Here is an 18363-nt window from a genome sequence, read left to right as displayed (position 1 = left end):
TGCTTAGTGTCTTGCTAAGTTGCTGAGGCTGGCTTTGAACTTGCCATCATCCTGCCTCAGCCTCCAGAGCCATTGGGATTATAGGCATGAGCCACTGTGTCCAGCACACACACCCTTTTCAAAACCTGAAGTCTGGATTTAACTTACATGCCTTGCACAAGTAGGCACAGAAGTTTTCCCCTATTTATTGATGCAAACAAGAGTTAAAATTCATAGATTTCACAGAACATCATGGCAGAAGGGTGTGGTGGACGAGCACTGTTCCATTTATGCTGGTCGGGAAGCAGAAAGAGAGAAAAAGGAAGGGAGTGTAAGGGAAGATGAACCCTTCCAGAGCATGCCCCAGTGACTCATCTCCTGCAGCCAAGACCCACCTGCCTATAGTTATCACCCAGTCAGTCCATTCCAATTAGGATGAGCTGATTAGGTTACAATTCTCACAATCCAATCATTTCATAGCTGAATATTCCTGTGTTAACACAGGAGCTTTTGGGGGACAGCTTATATCCAACCATAACATCTAGGCAATTGATTTATACATACATATTTTAGTCATATGTGTGATATGCAATAATGCCTCTAGAAGCAGTGACTTCAGACACAGAGGGTTGGAGCTCTCATATATTCTTTCCTAGAAAATTCACTTTCCCAGAACCCTCCCTCCAAGCCTTGGTACACTAAAGGCTTGTACTTGAAGGCTTGGCATTGGTCTTTGAAATTGGGGGACATTCTTGCAACATTTTCAGCCACAATGCTTTTTCCTCCACTTCTATCCATTCACTAGTTTATACATGCTCCTAATAAGGAGTGGGTTCTTAGTATTGAGAGTGAAAAATCTAATTTATTGGCTATAATGCCATAATGAATTCAGATGAGAAAGTCCTCACTGGATACACTAGGATACACCACTAGGCACAGTGATGAATCCCTGTATGCCATTAAATCATTTAGACACTACCTCAATTTACCTCTCTGACAAATAGTTACCCTTATTGACTTGTGTTTATCTAGAGAGATACTTGGGGACTAGTGTTGTAGCTCAGTGATACTGCACCTGCTTAGCAAGCATGAAGCCCTGGGTTACAGTTAGAGAGTTACTTGGGCTACTTATAAGTACTTAAAAGATAAACACTTAACCATAGCTTTTGATTATAGTTTTGCAGTGTGTCGGGGTGGGGGGCGTGTAGAGGATGAACAGCGAATACATCAGCCTTCAAAATGCAATTCATCTCACTTCCAATCCACTAAGATACTGGGTAAACTCCTATGGCAGGAATTTTCAAGATGCTATTGTTGCCCAGAAGTTACTGTCTAAATTTAACTCCTGGAATGAGCTTGTTCTCCAGAAAAATTGAGCTGAAAAAAAACAGTGGAAATTTTAACTACACTTTAAAAAGTGGTTTTCATTTTAGATATTAAGATTACAGCTGGATGTGGTGGGACATGCCTGTAATCCCAGCAATTTGGAAGGCTGAGGCAGGAGGATCAAAGTTCAAAGTCAGCTTCAGCAAGGCCCTAAGCAACTTTTAAAACCCTGTCTTAAATTTTTAAAAAATTTAAAAAGACTGGGGATGTGACTCAGTGGTTAAATTTCTCTGATATCAAAATTTTAAAATGATTGCAAAAATATTTGAGATTTGAGTTGACTCAGACCCCAGAAATGTAGATACCTGTCCTTAGGTAGTTGGCAAAATGCACACAAGAAACTGCACTTTTCAGTTTGTTTCTCAACCTACTTTTCATGCTGGCTGGACTTGACCCACTGCCTTTCATAGCCTCACAGAGCCTGTGGAGTGGAGAGCAGCTCTCTGACCTTTATCCATTTCCCTCTCATCTTTTGTTCTTACAGGGGTATGTTGGATGCATAAACTTTACTCTAATTGTGTGTTGTAGGTGTCTTAAATAAAACAATTTTCAAAGGGCAGATCATTGTTAACATTCTACATTTATGACCACTGAGTCTCCACTGCACTTAAAAGACTTTGGGAGAGGCTTCTCTTTCTATATCAAATGTACACTCCATAGATCACTTTCCAGATCCTTCAGAAACCACCCACATGGTTTTTTTTTCTCTTCCCCAGTAGGAACATGCCATCCTAGCAAGCCCGTGTATGCTACAAATGCTTGCACCTTATCTGATCTTCTTGCCCTGATACCTGCTGTTCTTTTCAAAAATTCCCTCTACTCCTTCACCCTCCACCTAACTCCTTCTCATTCCTTAGCTCCACTTTCTTCTCCTTGATAACTCCCTTGAGTACTTCAGGCCTTAGTGACATTCTCTTTTCAGAAGTCTCATCACATTTGTTGCTACTGTTGCCTAATTTTGCTCTTCATTATCTGCATTGCTTGATTTTATTTCATATATATTGTCCTTCCTTCACCCAATGAGATTAGGAGCTTCTGGGGTTCAGAGGCACATAATCCAGGTCTGCACAAAGAGTTGGTGAACAGTAAAATTTCGTTGATTGGTATTTTCCCATATGAACATTTTCAAAAGCCTCACTTGCCTTGAAAATAAATACTGGTTCCATAAATAAAATGAATGATGGTATGTTTCTTTGTTTTCTCCCACATCCCCATCATAACTTGCTGCCACCCCTACTTGAATGTATGGTTTAAAGGACACAGATTTTGTCTTCTTTACTTTTATTTCCTCAACACCTACATCAGAGCCTGGGGTTATATTAGGTGCTCATTGAATATATGTTGATTGAATTGTTACCAAAATCATTGTGTATATGTTAAATGCAGTCTTGTGCTTATTTTATATTTCTCTCGTCTCAAATGCTCCAGCATTATAGGACTGGAATTGTTTAATATTTCAGATTCCTGCTGTCTTGAAGTTTAAATACAGTTTTTGGTGAAAAAATATATTTTAATGGCACTAGGGTTTCTGTCCCATGCACATAAGCATGCACTTAACTAGTGTTATTTTATAACTGTGTTTAGGAGCTGGAGTTGTGGCTCAGCGGTAGAGTGCTCGTCTAGCATGTGTGAGGTCCTGGGTTCGATACTTAGCACCACATAAAAATAAATAAACAAAATAAAGGTATTGTGTCTAACTACATCTAAAAATAAATATTAAAAAATAATAACTATGTTTAGAATTCATTTTCTCATTTTTACATTAAACTGGATGATTTAAAAGGTATTTAGCAACAGTGTCTCAGAATTCTGGTATACTATTTTAAAATACACACACCTACCTTCCTCAGAAGGCTGAGGTAGGAGGATCACAAGTTCAAGGTCAACCTCAGCAACTTAGAGAGGCCCTAAGCAACTCACTGAAACCCTGTCTCAAAATATAAAAAAGGATTGAGGGTGTAGTTCAGTGATTAAGTGGTTCAATCTCTGGTACCCCCCCCCAAAAAAAAAGATAGACACACCTTAAAAATAAGGTGAACTGCATTGACAATCAAAACCAGGAACATCCATTGCCACAACTATGTTCAAAAGAGACAGTGTAGAACCTATTTTTTCTATCGTGGCCATGTGGATGAACTGAGGTTGGTTGTTTAATTGCTTTATGAAATATAAGTACTTGATTTACCTGCTTTTTGAAAAAGTATATGAAATGTGACAACGCTTAAAACACTTAATGAAAACATTCTGCACACAGGCAAAATATCTTTATTTTTATGGCCATCTTTTTTTTCAGACAGAAGACTCGGGTTTTCCATAGGATGCCTATGAAACCATGGTTTCCATGTGCAGTGCTGAGCCCCTCTCAGATGCCTTAAAGAATGTGTGGTGGTGGACCATTAACCAAAACATGGGAGGGATCTAGAACCTGAAGCAAATTTGAAAACTTAAAGGCTTTTAAATCTTGTCAGCCTGCCAATTCAAGCACTGTGTGGCAGGTGTCTCATATATTTGTAGAGCCAAAATAAATGGCCACAAGAAATTCAGAGGTAATACAGATGTTAAGCAAAGCTTAAAACGGAAAGAAAGGAAATGTTGTTTTCGTTGTTTATTCAGGAGTTTGATAAATGCATTTAAAAGAATGCCTCTTCAGCTCTTGGTCCGGGTGCCAAATAATATCTTCGTGATCTGCTGGACCATACATCTGCCATGTTTCTGTTATAAGGTGACTTGTAGAAAAAAGGCAGAAGATAGGAGGAGACCAAGACAATGTAGGAAAATGGGTGAAAGTAGCTGCCACCAGTGCCCTGGCAATCAGATCCGGAACAAGTTTCTATTTCCATTAGATCAGTAGAAAATATTTATTTCTTCTTTAGTTTTATCATCAAGGTAACTTCTATGAGACAAGATGTGAATCTTTCAAAATCCGTAGTCAACTTTTTCAAAGGATTCACTGAATAGTGAATCTAGAATGTATGTCAGTTTAGAAGTTGATATAGTTTCCTTATGTCTTATTTAGGAATATGGTAGATGAGCATTAAAGTCAAAATGAATTCTTGTTTTCAAGGAAACTTTGGGAAATGTTTCTTTCTATGGCTCAAAGTGCAATTTTTCCCACCCTCACTCCCACCACCAGTTCAACTTTATCACATTCATTGTTGGGCAAAAACATCCCAAAGATTCACCTACTATATCCAAATATAAATATGGGAATTATTTACATATTCCATATTTTTATAAGATCTTGCTGCTATCAACTGATCAGGAATAGACCATCCTTGATGGCAGTCTAATATACTGTATAATAAGAATTCCAGGTACTATTATCTCAATTTGAAGGTTAGAATTGTGAGAAAATATTCAACTTTCTAAGTCCAGGGAATTCAAAACCTAGGGATATGGCCAAAGCTCAGCCAGCCCAGGGGGTGTTCAATGACAAAACTTCTTTCTAGCATGGAATAGCAGAAGGGTTAGTGTTAAATTATCATTTAATCTTTTTTGTTTTTTTTTTTTTCTTTTGGTGCTGGGTATTGGATCCAGGAAGGTCCCAGCACATTCCCAGCCCTTCATTTTGAAGTTGCCTAGGGCTTTGCTAAAATGCCTAGGCTGGATTTGAACTTGTGATCCTCCTATCTTATCCTCCCAAAATATTTAATCTTGATATCATTTTAAAAAGAATTCTGGGGAATGTTCTAACACCCGAAGCAGCTACAACAAGGAAGAATGTGACCTGTGCCATAAGAGATACACAGTATTTTTTTTTTTTTTAGAAAGAGTGAGAGAGGAGAGAGAGAGAGAGAGAGAGAGAGAGAGAGAGAGAGAGAGAGAGAGAGAGAGAGAATTTTTAATATTTATTTTTTAGTTCTCGGCGGACACAACATCTTTGTTGGTATGTGGTGCTGAGGATCGAACCCGGGCCGCACGCATGCCAGGCGAACGCGCTACCGCTTGAGCCACATCCCCAGCCCAGAGATACACAGTATTGAGGCCTGGTTAATAGAGTGGGTTCTGGAGTCAGTTGTCTAGTTTGAACCATGGCTTGATCACCTACTACCTACATGAAGTTGTGCAAATTAAATCACTTAACATTTCTCTACCTCTATTTCCCTATCTGTAAGATGAGAATGGTAGTACCCTCTCCAAGAGGAATCTGGATAGCAATAAAATTTATTGTGAGTAATTCCCAGGTATTTCTCTCTTACTCCCATGCAATAGTGTTTGAGTGTAGGTTTAAGAGTGTTATAGAGATTTGTGTCGAAGGCAAAATACCCAGTGTGTACTTCTAGCTCTTCATAAACTTTAATAATAATTTGACTTCGCTGTGCCTTACGTTACTTCTCTATTTAAATGAATATAGCAAGTTCTGTGAGAGTGGGGACCTTAGCAGTCTTGTTCAATGTGTACCATAGTGACTAGCATATAGTAGATACTCGATAAATAATGTTGGCTCAGCACAACTCAGGGATATTGTGAAAGTGATGATCCATTGGGTAATAATGCAATTTTGAGAAGGAATCATAAGTATTCTGCAAAAATGTCTGATTTTCTTTGTTTAAGATTCCCAGGGGAGATAAATGGTCTTGCCTAACATTTCTCTATCAGGACCCAAACACAAGATTTGGAGTCAGAAGATCTTGCTTTGAGACATGGTTTAACCACTTAAGGTTTAAAAACCTCAAATAAGTAACTTAACTTCTATGAACTTCATTTCCTTCATAGGCATATTTGAGTTATCAATAATGCTTCAGAGTATTTTTGAGACAACATGCACAAGGCTCTGGGTTTGATGCACAGCATCACAAAAAAGGAATGGAATATTTTGAGAGATCCACAGATTGATGCAATACAAGCACCTGTGAACTTCAATTACAATAAAGCACAAGTGCATTAAGAAATGGTAATTTGCCATGTTCTACTTTACAGGACTAGAAATCACAAAAAGCAAAAACATATTCCTGTTACTCAGCAAGACAAAGCTGTGCTGTCCCCTCAAACAAACCTGACCTTCTTACAAATACAGGAAATATAGGAAGCCAGGCACCATGGTGCACACCTGTAATCCTAGTGGCTCAGGAGGCTGAGGCAGGAGGATTGTGAGTTCAAAGCCAGCTTTACCAATGGTGAAGCACTAAGCAACTCAGTGAGACCCTGTCCTAAATAAAATACAAAATAGGCTGGGGATGTGGCTCAGTTCTTAAGTGCACCTGGATTCAATCCCCGGTACCAAAAAAAAAAAAAAAAAAAAAAAAGAAGAAGAAGAAGAAGAAGAAAAATACAGGGGAAACTGGCATCTCTTTCTGTCGAGTTAGATAAGCAGAGCTGCATAAGAGCACTTCTCCCCCTCCTCAGACCAGCTCCCTTTACTTGATGCACCTAATTTCCTCTGAGGTAGCCCCACTAAATATTTCCAGTCAGAAGGAAGACATGTGCTGGCTAGAACTGCTTTGAGGAATTGGCCAGGGTCCCATCTGAGGTTACAGGCCAAAGTAAAAAATCCCTCTTCTCTCATTCCTGATGTTACATAAAATGCATGGCCAGAGGCCAGTTCCCGTTTGCACTTTTCATTTGTAAAAGTTCAAAATTCAAATTTATTATTTATTATCTGTTTCTCTACTTGATGGATCTCCATAGAAATTTTTCTCCAGATCCTTATGTTTATGTTCTGAGCAAATCTTCAACCTATATATATATTTTTCCTTTTTTGTTTATTTTTCTTTCAAATGTGTTCAGACAGCCTATATAATTTAGCTGTAGGATTAAGTTCTAATATAAACTTACAACCCCCCAGAACACACTCTTTCATTGTACCGTTCATGACATATCAAGGCAGTTACAGTATGTAAACTGATTTACTATTGAAATTTAACTTAGTAACCAACATTACTGAGAAAATTTTTTGTCTGTGCAGAATCTAAGAAAGCTTGAGGTAGCCAATCCTAACACTCATCAGGATTATTATTATTATTTGCTTATCATGTCTTTTTAGACTTAAAAACAGTTATTGAGACATAATTTACACACTACCCAACTCACTCATTTTTAAAAAAGTATATGATTTAGTGAATGTTTTTTAATATATTTAATATATTGTGTAACCATCATCACTAATTCTAGAACATTTTCATTACCCCCATAAAAAGACTCCTTGCCCATTAGATAGTCCTCCCCGTATCTCCCCCCTTCCTAGCTCCTGGAAAATACTTGTCTAATTTCTGTCTCTGTGGATTTGGCTATTCTGGACATTTAATGTAAATGGAATCATAGAATATGTGCCTTTTTGTGACTGATTCATTTTACTTACTATAGTATCTTCAAGGTTCAGCCATGTTGTAAAACTATCTGTATTTCATTTCTTTTAATGGCACAATAATATTACATTGTGCAGACATAATACATTTTTCTTATCCATTCATCTTTTGGTAGACACTTGGGTTGTTTCTACCTTTTGGCTCTTGTGAATGATGCTGTTATAAACATTAGCATACAAAGATTCATTTGAATCTTGTTTAAATTATTTTCATTTTATACTGAGGTATAGAAGTGTTAGATTATAAGGTAATTTTAACATTTTGAGGAAGTGTCAAACTGTTTTCCCTAGCAACTGCACTCTTCTACATTCCTACCCAGAATGTATGAAGATTCCAATTTTTCATTTTTTCTGTCTTTTTTCACTATAACCATCCTGCTAGTTATGAAGTGGTATTTATTGCATTGTGGTTTTGATTTAAATTTACCCCATCAGGATTTTTTAAAATTACTGTGTTTTTTAGAGGTCATTTCTCTGACAACCGTAACTCTCTGAACCACAGTTCTGCATGTAGTGTATTGTAAAAGGACGCTCCAAGCAGTTAGGATTCATTATAGAACATTCGCAACAAAATCCCTATCTTGTCCCTTAGGCCCCTCATTCAGTAACTAACTCTTATTCAACATTTATGATTGACCATTAGATTTTCCAGAATGGATCTAGAAAATTTACTATGGCAGATATTAAGGCAGCAAGTGAAGTGACATACGAAGTAACAATTAATAGTCTGCCACCGATGAAGAAGCACTGTAATCTTTCCCCAGACATTAATGACTCCAAGTTTTTAACAGAGGCCAACTTATGTTAAATACTTTTTAAGAAGACAAAGCTATTTACAATACATTTTAGAAAGATTTCCATAAAGAATGACTTAGAGAAAAACATTTTGGCTCTGGAATAAATAAGCTTGCATGAATTTTCCAGGTATTTAATTCCCCATTGATATCTGAAATATCAGGAGATATTGAATTTCCTCCAGAATTTAGAAAGGACAAGCAGATTCTGTAAACTTATCGAAAGCAACCAACAATAAAAAAAAAAGGTTAAATGAAATATTTTCAAGAACGTTAATTCCACTTCTTGATGACTTTAACAATTACTTGACTAGTCTGGTACTCAGAGCTTACTTTTCCTTCAGTGGTATTTTGGCACATGTTGATGATTTATTGCCAGTAAATTAACCTTTCATACATCTTCTCAGCTGAGTTGCATGACACTGGGTTAAACTTCAAACCTTAAAGCTGCACAATATTTAATATATTACTGAACAGTGCTTTCTGTCTCACTTATATCTGTATGCTAATATCTTCTGAGCTGTTCTGATTTCCCTTCATAAGGACAATATTCCCATGAGAAAAAAAAATATGGGATCTTTTCAAAGAATTTTTTTATACAAAGCAAATTTTACATTTCGTTTCTCCACACTACCTCATATAAAGTGAGTCTCCAACTAGTTGTGTCATGACTCTTTTATGGATTTTCAATGATTATATTTTCAATACACATAGAAGGAACTTCTCAGTACACCTTGAATTTTCTTAGCAATTCCTATTGCTATTGGAAAAAAATGATCAATTTTAATTTTTTTTTTTTTGGTGGTGCCTGGGATGGAACCCAGGGCCTGAAACATGCTAGGCAAATGCTCTATCACTGAGCTTGATTAAAGGTCAAGCCTTTAATCAGACCATAATAAAGTTAGTTTAAAGACAGGTTTTTGATGATAGCCTCTAAAAACTGGAGACACACAAGTGGATTATGAATGCATAAGGGACTGTCATGTTAAGCTGTGACATTTTCTGCACAGTGGACACCAAAATGAATTTCTACCTTAACCAGGTAAAACATAATAACATTTAAAAGTTAGGGTTGTTGCCCAGTTTTGTATTACAGCAGCAAATCTAAGCAGTTGCTTTGTTTACTGTGCATAGCTTTACATTGGGAAATACCCTTTTTATTTACAAGAGCTGACTGTACTCTGTTGCACCGTCAGTAGGTAGATGCTTCCTGTTCTAAATAGAATATGGTTACTTTTCTTTCCAAATCTAGAGTTTGAAATGGAAGCATTGTAGTATTTTAGCTAATTTTATTTATTTTTTTCTTGCAGGTTCTGAAAAGTGCCTTTTCTGAAAACTCTGCTGCTTGGATTCTACTCTAGAGCTGTCTCTTTACCAACCCCTCTCCCTGCCACACCCTTCCCCGCTCCCTGCCTCCTACAAAACCTGGCGTGCTTGTAGTTCGCTTGTCAGCAACTTGTCCATTTTTTTTTCTGTGATTCACAGTTTTCTTAGTCATTTTCTCGCCCCTCAATTTTGCAGCAAAGCTGGTTTTCGGGTTGTAACATCTTCCCCAGTCTTATTCTTTAGAACTAAGAAATAGGGAGAAAAACTTTTCTCTCCCTGATCTGAGACCCTTGCACAAATTGAAGGGCAGCAAGCAGCATATGCTTTTTATAAGAATAATTGAAAACATCAACTAGACAGCACAGAATTCTTTTGAAAGCCTGCCAGTTTTTGAGGCAAATTCAGCAAAGGAACAAAATAAACCATTCAATATCTATAAGCTTTACAGTTGCCTTCTTAGGAGTTGGTCTCTAATTTGATTTTTAGTTATTCTGATACAACTTTGATTTTATAAGTGACTTTTTATTTGACTAGATCAGATTTGACTTAAATGGAAACCTAAGTGCTAACAAATAGACATTCTGCCAAAGCAACTTGGTGTCTTTCACATTTACCCCTAATTCATTTTTAGTCCTTTAACAATCCATAGTGATATTCTCCTAAAGAGGGTGCACTTGATTATAATTTTGCTTTCAATATGACGGCTGTCAATGTTGCCCTGATTCGTGATACCAAGTGGCTGACTTTAGAAGTCTGCAGAGAATTTCAGAGAGGAACTTGCTCTCGACCTGATGCAGATTGCAAGTTTGCCCATCCACCAAGAGTTTGCCATGTGGAAAATGGTCGTGTGGTAGCCTGTTTTGATTCTCTAAAGGTGAGCACCATTTGAATGCACGTAATTTAAATTGGTTAATTTCTATGTTTTTCAAAATATGATGTGCTGTGAAATGTTTAAAATTAATAACAGCATGGAATTGGTAAGGTTTTCTTTTTAAAACAGAATGTAGACTTTGTGCTTATAGAAATAAGCCAGTCTAAAGCTCACTCACCCCTTATAAAGATAGATACAATAATTTTTGTAGGAGAGATATAGTTTTGCTAATAGTTAGCTTTTTAAAAAATGGATTTAGATTTTGAACACAGTAATAGAAATCCTCATATAACCTAGAGAAGCTTTTACCAAATTACAATGTAGCTGATTATCCATACTATAAAAATACATGTGGCAGAGACCAGTTTTTAGAGGATAGACAAAGCCAGACTGGAATAGTATAAGGTGAAAATCTTACTTTTCAGGAAGAAAATTATGGCATTTAGAAGATTTTTACTAAAAGTATATTTTGAACCTTTAACATAAAGACATAACTATAAAACTAGGCTCACAGACTGGCAATGTAGCTCAGTCGTGCCCTTGCCAAGCATATACAGGATCCTGAGTTCCATCTCCAGCACTGCAAAACAAAACAAAATAAACTCACTAGGTTCATTTAATTTTCTTCTTGAATACCTAATTGACCAAATCCAGATTTGTGACTACATTTTATAAGGAAAGTTCTACAACCAAGGTCTTCAAATATTAATGTTATACTGGAGTATAAACAAAATATGAGGAAGATGAGGTATTATGTAGAATAGGACATATATGATTGCAGAACAAGAAGATGCATTGATTTTCATGTTTTATTCATAGTTATCCCTAAATTAAGGATAAAGATGTACAAAATCAAAGCATAGGAGCAAAAATAGTAGTGGATTCTTGGCTTAATTAATAAGATTTTCTATGATGCATTCAAGATGTTTTTTCAAAATGTTAAAATGAATTAAGCTTAACAAGAAACTTTTCAATTTCTTGATATTGTTTTACCCTCATCATGACCAGTTTTACCTCATTAACATTTTTATTTATGGTGGCATTGGCTAATAGAGATGTATTCTTTGATGTGAAAGTTTCTTCAGGAAACATTTTCTCCAATGATATACGACAGGTTGAGCATCCCTTAGTTGAAATGCTTGGGATCAGGAGTGTTTCAGATTTCTGAGTTTTTCAGACTGTAGAAAATTCACATGTATGTAATGAGATATCTTGAGAAATCCAAGTCTAAGCATGAAATTATATAGTATTTTTAGTGCAACAGCATTTTGACTACAACCTGTCACATGAGGTCAGTTGTAGAGTTTTCCATGTTTGACATCTTGTTGGTGTCAAAAAGTTTTGGATTTGGGAGCACTTTGGATTTTCAGATTAGGGATATTCAACGTCCACTTCAGTAGTTACTCTTAACTTATTTCAAGTTCTTAGTTTTTATTGAAGATCATTCTAGTTCAAGAATGGAAACTTGATTCCTACTGTTGAAAATCTCAGAATTCCTTTTATTTGCAAAATACATTATGACTAAAGGACTTATTTTGCTTTCTTTATTTTGGGGTCATTCATGTTTCATTTACAGTTGTTTGTATGTTACTTCAATCTACTACTGTAGGACTAGGCAGTGCCTCCACGTGCAAGAGTGCACTAGTCAGGGTTGGGGAAAGGCAACTTTTTCATCCCGTTCATACTCAGATTGGTCCACTGCACTAGGCACTTTATGTATGTGGTTTCTGAATATCTGGAGTATACTCCTAACCCCACAACTGTACTTGACCTTGGGCTCCTGAATCTTATGAATCTTGAGTGACTTCATCTCACTCTACCTAACAACTTTTCCATCTTATTTTCATGATCAATTGTGAGAATGCCAAAAACATAACACAAATGAAAAACCATGCATCACTACAAAAGTGAATTAAATGAAACGTCATGTTCTATCAACTAAATGTTTTTTTTTAATTTTATTTGTTTATTTATTTTTATATGGTGCTGAGGATCAAACCCAGGGCCTTGCATGTGTGAGATAAGCGTTATACTGCTGAGCCATAACCCCAGCCCCTCAACTAAATGTTTTTTAAGGAGTGCATCAAAAAATTTTATTTAGTGGGACTGAGGTTGTGGCTCAGCAGTAGAGCACTTGCCTTGCACATGTGAGGCACTGGGTTCGATCCTCAGCACCACATAAAAATAAATTAAAAAAAATAAAGATATTAAAAATTTATTTAATTAGAATTTATTATAGAAAACTACAAATTCATGTTCCATGCCAAAATTCAGTTGCTATGAGTATGATAACAGTTCTTCTCACTAAGTATCATTGTTTCTGTAGTTTTCTCTTTGGTATAGAGTTCTTCGTAGATTCTGTATTTGTAGGCATCCCAGAATGTGGCAGGAGATATGTGACCCTCCTAAGCATTGATATACTTTAGGTCATGGTTCCCATTTAAAGACAAAAGAGTTCTATAAACTAAATATTTTAAAGAAAATATTATGGAAGGCATTTGTTTTCAAAATGCATAGTGCACTTTAAAGCTTAGAAAATGTTTAATTCAGAGACTAGGTAACAGCTAATGGATAAAAATAACCACTTTATTATTTAAATAAGCTGTCTACTCGCAGTATCTGGTTTTTTAAAAATAATTTGTGCATTGTGTGCATCCTGATGGCCAGTCACATGGGTAAAGATAATTTGCATAATCCTTACATCCTCAAATTTTAATGAAAAACTTAATTTTTCAAATATACAGAGTCTTTGAAACAGTTATTTAATTTGCCACTTAGCACATTCATCAGAGTTCCATGTCTACACAAAAGCTTTGTAGTTCCCTTTTCTATTATTTCTTCTCCACAATATGCATGAAAGCTATGGCAAGTTGAGGGTAATTGACCTATGAGGGTAGTGCCACTGTCATAGCTACAATACACAAAAAAACATACCTCAATAGTTACCACACCATTTACTACCCCTCTTGAGTTTGTATAATTTAAACGCCATGAAATTCATCTGTGTACTATTTCTTCTTCCATGAGTGGTTAAATAACTGAAGCAATCGTTTGTTGAGTTTGGGGCTGCAGCTTTTGTTTTTATACGAATTTCTTTAGCACTCACTATTGTATCAGATGATGGTCCTTTGCCTTCATAATAGGTCCAATAGATAACAATGTCTTTAACTCACCTCATAAAATGAGGGAATGTTACAAAAATGATAAGGGTGAGTTGGATGGTTAATTATGAATTGTGCTGAAGTGCTATGCCCATCACTCCATGAATGTTGAGTGTTTAGTGATGAAAGTTGTCTCATCTTCAGATAGAAATCTAGATGGTGCAGCCTGCAGATTAATTTCCAGAGACAGAAGAGTCTCATGTCATGTTGGTATGCAGCTGTTTTTGATTCAGTTGCTTGGTCTGCTTGGCACAATTTATTTCAAAAGTTTCCTTCAAAGTATCACTTAATCCATTCTATGCCAACATTTTAAAAAATATTTTTTAGTATTTAGATGGACATATATCTTTATTTTATTTTTATGTGGTGCTGAGGATCGAATCCACTGCCTCACATGTGCCAGTCAAGCACTCTACCACTGAGATACAGCCCCAGCCCTATGCCAACTTTTTGATACTCTGGTTTGCAGTTGATCTGAGTTGGTATTTTTAGTGAATGTCCCTTGGATTTCACAAAGGTTCATCACTATAAAAATTAAATCAATGCTTGCAGTTATTTTCATGGCCAAGTTATTCTGCTTCAACAATATTTTGGTATCTGGTGTTTTGAATTTTCAACTCCATACTTGAAGCAATATGTGGTATCAGCCACCTGTTATCTAGGAAGGAAGTAAATTGTCATTATTTCATTATGACAATTCAACACCCTTTGCATTTGCCCACCACACTTGAGGTAGTTTTGTCACAGTTATTTCCCTGTTAAGGTCATAGCATCAGGCATAGTCAGGGGATATTCATGTCAACCCATATACTTTCCTATATGAAGCAAACTGATAAAATAGTGCAAATGAATCAACCCTACATTGCCTTCAAATATCACAAATGATCACAAGCATAACATTTGACAAGTAGAACCTGTAATAGAGGCATAAGGATGGGAATGTATCCTTGTACATAAAATTGATCAAGACACCAGTATACTCTCTAGTCACAGCAGTTTTCACTAGTTTTTTTTTTTAAATGACTATTTTTATTTATTTTTTTTTTGGTACTGGGCATTGAACCTAGGTGGCATTCTACCACTAACCTACATTCCCAGCTCATTATCCCTAGCCTGTTTTGCTTCTTATTTTTTTTAAGTTTTTATAACTTGTTTTAATTAGTTACACATGACAGTAGAGTGCATTTTGACACATTTCACACAAATGGAGCACAACTTTTAATTCCTCTGGCACACATAGTGCAGAGTCACACCAATAGTCTAATTACACACACATATATAGGGTAATAATGTCTCTCTCATTCTACCATCCTTCTCATCCCCACACCCTCTCCCCTCTCCTCTGCAAAATCCAAATTTGCTTCTTATTTTTGATACAGGGTCTCCCTAAGTTGCTGAGGCTGGCCTTGATCTTAGGATACTACTGCCTCCCAAGCTCTATGATAAGAGACCCATGTGTCACCACATCTGGCTAAAATTTGACCATTTTTAACTGAATATTTACTCATCCCTGTTTGCTAAGGGAGAGTTTACCAGGAACTAGACTCCTAGCAACATAATCCCAAGGGTTGTCAGATTACACAAGATTTAGCGCCATTTTAAGCTCCATCAGAGAGGCACTACAAAGACACAGGAGTAATGCTTGTATCTAAGAGTCAAGGAAAATAAAATTTTACTTAAGGAACTCTATCTTCTATGATACTGACATTAAAAAGGAAGTATCCTTCACTGGTAGAAATCAGTGATATTTATTGATTTTCAAAAACCTATTCTGAAAGAAAAATGGAATTATTATTTGTACTCAGTTAAGTATATATTGATAGTTCAGCCTTCTTTTTTAACTTTTTATTTTGAAATAATTTTAGGCTTAAGGAAAACTTACAAAAATAATGCAGGCAGTTCCTGTATACTTTTCACCCAGATTCCCCTAATGTCAACAACTTACATACCATACATAGCACAGTTATCAGAACCAGGAAATTAACAGTGTGTTAGGACTCTTAACTCAGGACCTTATTTGAATTTCTCCAGCTTTCTCCATAATGTCATTTTTCTCTTCCAGGATCCAATTCAGAATCCCACTTTGTGTTTACTTGTCCTGTCCCCTTAGTCCCCTCCAGTCTATGACAGTTCCTTAGTCTTTCCTTGCCTTTCATTGCTGTGACACAAAGCGAGAGGCATTCCATAGAATAATTGACCAGTTCTCATCCAATGTGTCATGGTCACAGATATTAGGGAGAAGATTGATGAAATTCAAATAAGGTCTCCAGTTTAGTTAAAAGTCTCGTGTTAGTATTAATTTCCTGGTTTGGGTAATTATGTTATAGTCATATAGGTTTTCTGGGTGAACTAGGTGAAGGTTATACTGGGATTCAAGATATTATTTTTGCATTTTTTCTTAAGTCTAAAATTATTTAATACTACATTTTTTTTCAGTGAGGTGCTGGAGATTGAACCCAGAGCCATGTGCATGCTTAAGCATACACTACCACTAAATTATACCACTAATGCCTCAAAATAAAAAAAAAATTAAAGTTAGCTTTCTAAATATTATGCATGTATTTCCTGCCCTTTGAGGCTCACAAATATATGGAATAATTTTTTCCATTTTCTTTCTTCTTAAAAAAAATTTAGGGTATGGTAATAAAATTCTGAAATCCATTCAATGACTGATTCCAGAATTGCCTGCACAAAAGCTCAGTGAGTCTGATAATTAGTTTAAAAAGTATTCATACCCCTAACAATAATTCACAGACCTTGAAAACAAGAATGTTGGCTGTAGAAAGAAAATCATTCAGTCCAAAATTTTTACCATTTACAGATGAGGAAACTCCAGAACCAGTGAGGGAAAGTCATTTACCCAAAATGACCTATGCAGTTATCAAAAGAGCCTGATGACTCCAATGTCCTTCCACTTATTTTTCCCCATGGAGAAGAAGGAAATGGAGGAAACATCAAAAGGGCTATTGTTTTACTAAACCAAGAGCATCTGGTTCTTATCAGGTTCATGATGTTCTCCATGACACTGATATATACTTTTGTGGAGTTTTATTTTCCATATTTTTATTGGTGCATTATAGTTATACATAATGGTAGGATTTATTGTTATATATTCATACATGTACACAATATGACACATATGTAACAATGAATCCTACAGTTATGTGTATTGGTATATATTGTTGCATATTCATACACACACAATATGACAATATAATTTGGCCAATATAATTCCCTGATGGTTCAAATTTATCTCCCTCCTCCCTGCCCCTGGTCCCTTTGCTATCCTGTACTGATCTCCCTTCAATTTTCATAACATCTCCCCCAGCACTTTTTCTCTCTAGCTTCCACTTACACGACAAAACATAGAAACCCTTGACTTTCTGAGTTTGACTTATTTGGCTTAACATAATATCTCAAGTTCATCCTATTTTCCTGCAAATGGCATAATTTCATTCTTTTTTATTGGTCCTTTTTAGTTAAACATGAGAGCACAATCCATTTTGATATAATTATACAAGCATGGAATGTATCTTAGGACCTCATTCTTATGGCTGTACATGGTGGGGGGAATTCGGTGTGTTGTTTTCATCTATGTATGTGGGAAAACTATGTCAGATTCATTCCACTGTCTTTCTTTTGCCTCTGGGTAAGGGAAAGAATAGACGTGCAGTAGATTAGATAAGTTATTTTTTTCCTCATTCTCCAAATTTATTTTTACTTGTAAATTGACCTTCATGTTTCATTCTTCTTTATGACTGAGTAAAACTCCATTGTCTGTATAAACAACATTTCTTTATCCATTCATTCACTGATGGATATCTAGGTTCGATTTAACAGCACAATTCACAATAACTTGTGAAGTTTTGTTGTTCTTCTTTTTTTAATTTTTTCTTTTTTTATTGGCTGTTCACAACATTACAAAGCTCTTAACATATCATATTTCATACATTAGATTGAAGTGGGTTATGAACTCCCAATTTTACCCCAAATGCAGATTGCAGAATCACGTTGGTTACACATCCACAATTTTACATAATGCCCTATTAGTAATTGTTGTATTCTGCTACCTTTCCTATCCTCTACCATCCCCCCTCCCCTCCCCTCCCATCTTCTCTCTCTACCCCATCTACGGTAATTCATTTCTCTCCTTGTTTATTTTCCCATTCCCCTCACAACCTCTTATATGTAATTTTGTATAGCAATGAGGGTCTTTGATATAATGAGAGCAACTATGAACAGAGCAGGGAGGAAGAGCAGGAAGAAAAGATTAACTTTAAACAGAGACATGAGATGGGAGGGAAAGAGAGAGAAAAGGGAAATTGTTGTTCTTCTTCAGTTTTTGTAACTGAAGACGGGAAAGTTGAGAGAAGAACCCAACTTTCCCTTTCCTAATCCCTCCCATTTTTTATTGTTCCATGATAACTTATTTTGGTTAAGATTTTAAATTGAGGCTCATATTTCCTTCATAGATAATCACTTGGAAATTTTATTTTGAAAAAGAGGAATAAAAGAAGCAGTGTTTTTTAAAATATTTAGACA

At 36.0% G+C, this 18363-nt stretch overlaps 1 protein-coding gene across 1 annotated transcript in view; it reads left to right on the top strand.

Annotated features, from left to right (window-relative positions):
- MBNL3 (muscleblind like splicing regulator 3) overlaps positions 1 to 18363 on the top strand; it is a 110256-nt gene that overhangs the window by 37116 nt on the left and 54777 nt on the right. Inside the window, exon 2 of the mRNA XM_081276505.1 lies at positions 9774 to 10663. Coding sequence (XP_081132631.1) covers positions 10487 to 10663 — 177 coding nt within the window. The 5' untranslated portion in view covers positions 9774 to 10486. The remainder of the gene's footprint in view (positions 1 to 9773; positions 10664 to 18363) is intronic.

Source organism: Spermophilus citellus (genome assembly GCF_964194105.1).
Source record: "Spermophilus citellus genome assembly, chromosome: X".
Taxonomy (NCBI): domain Eukaryota; kingdom Metazoa; phylum Chordata; class Mammalia; order Rodentia; family Sciuridae; genus Spermophilus; species Spermophilus citellus.
This window is presented reverse-complemented; position numbering and strand designations above follow the sequence as displayed.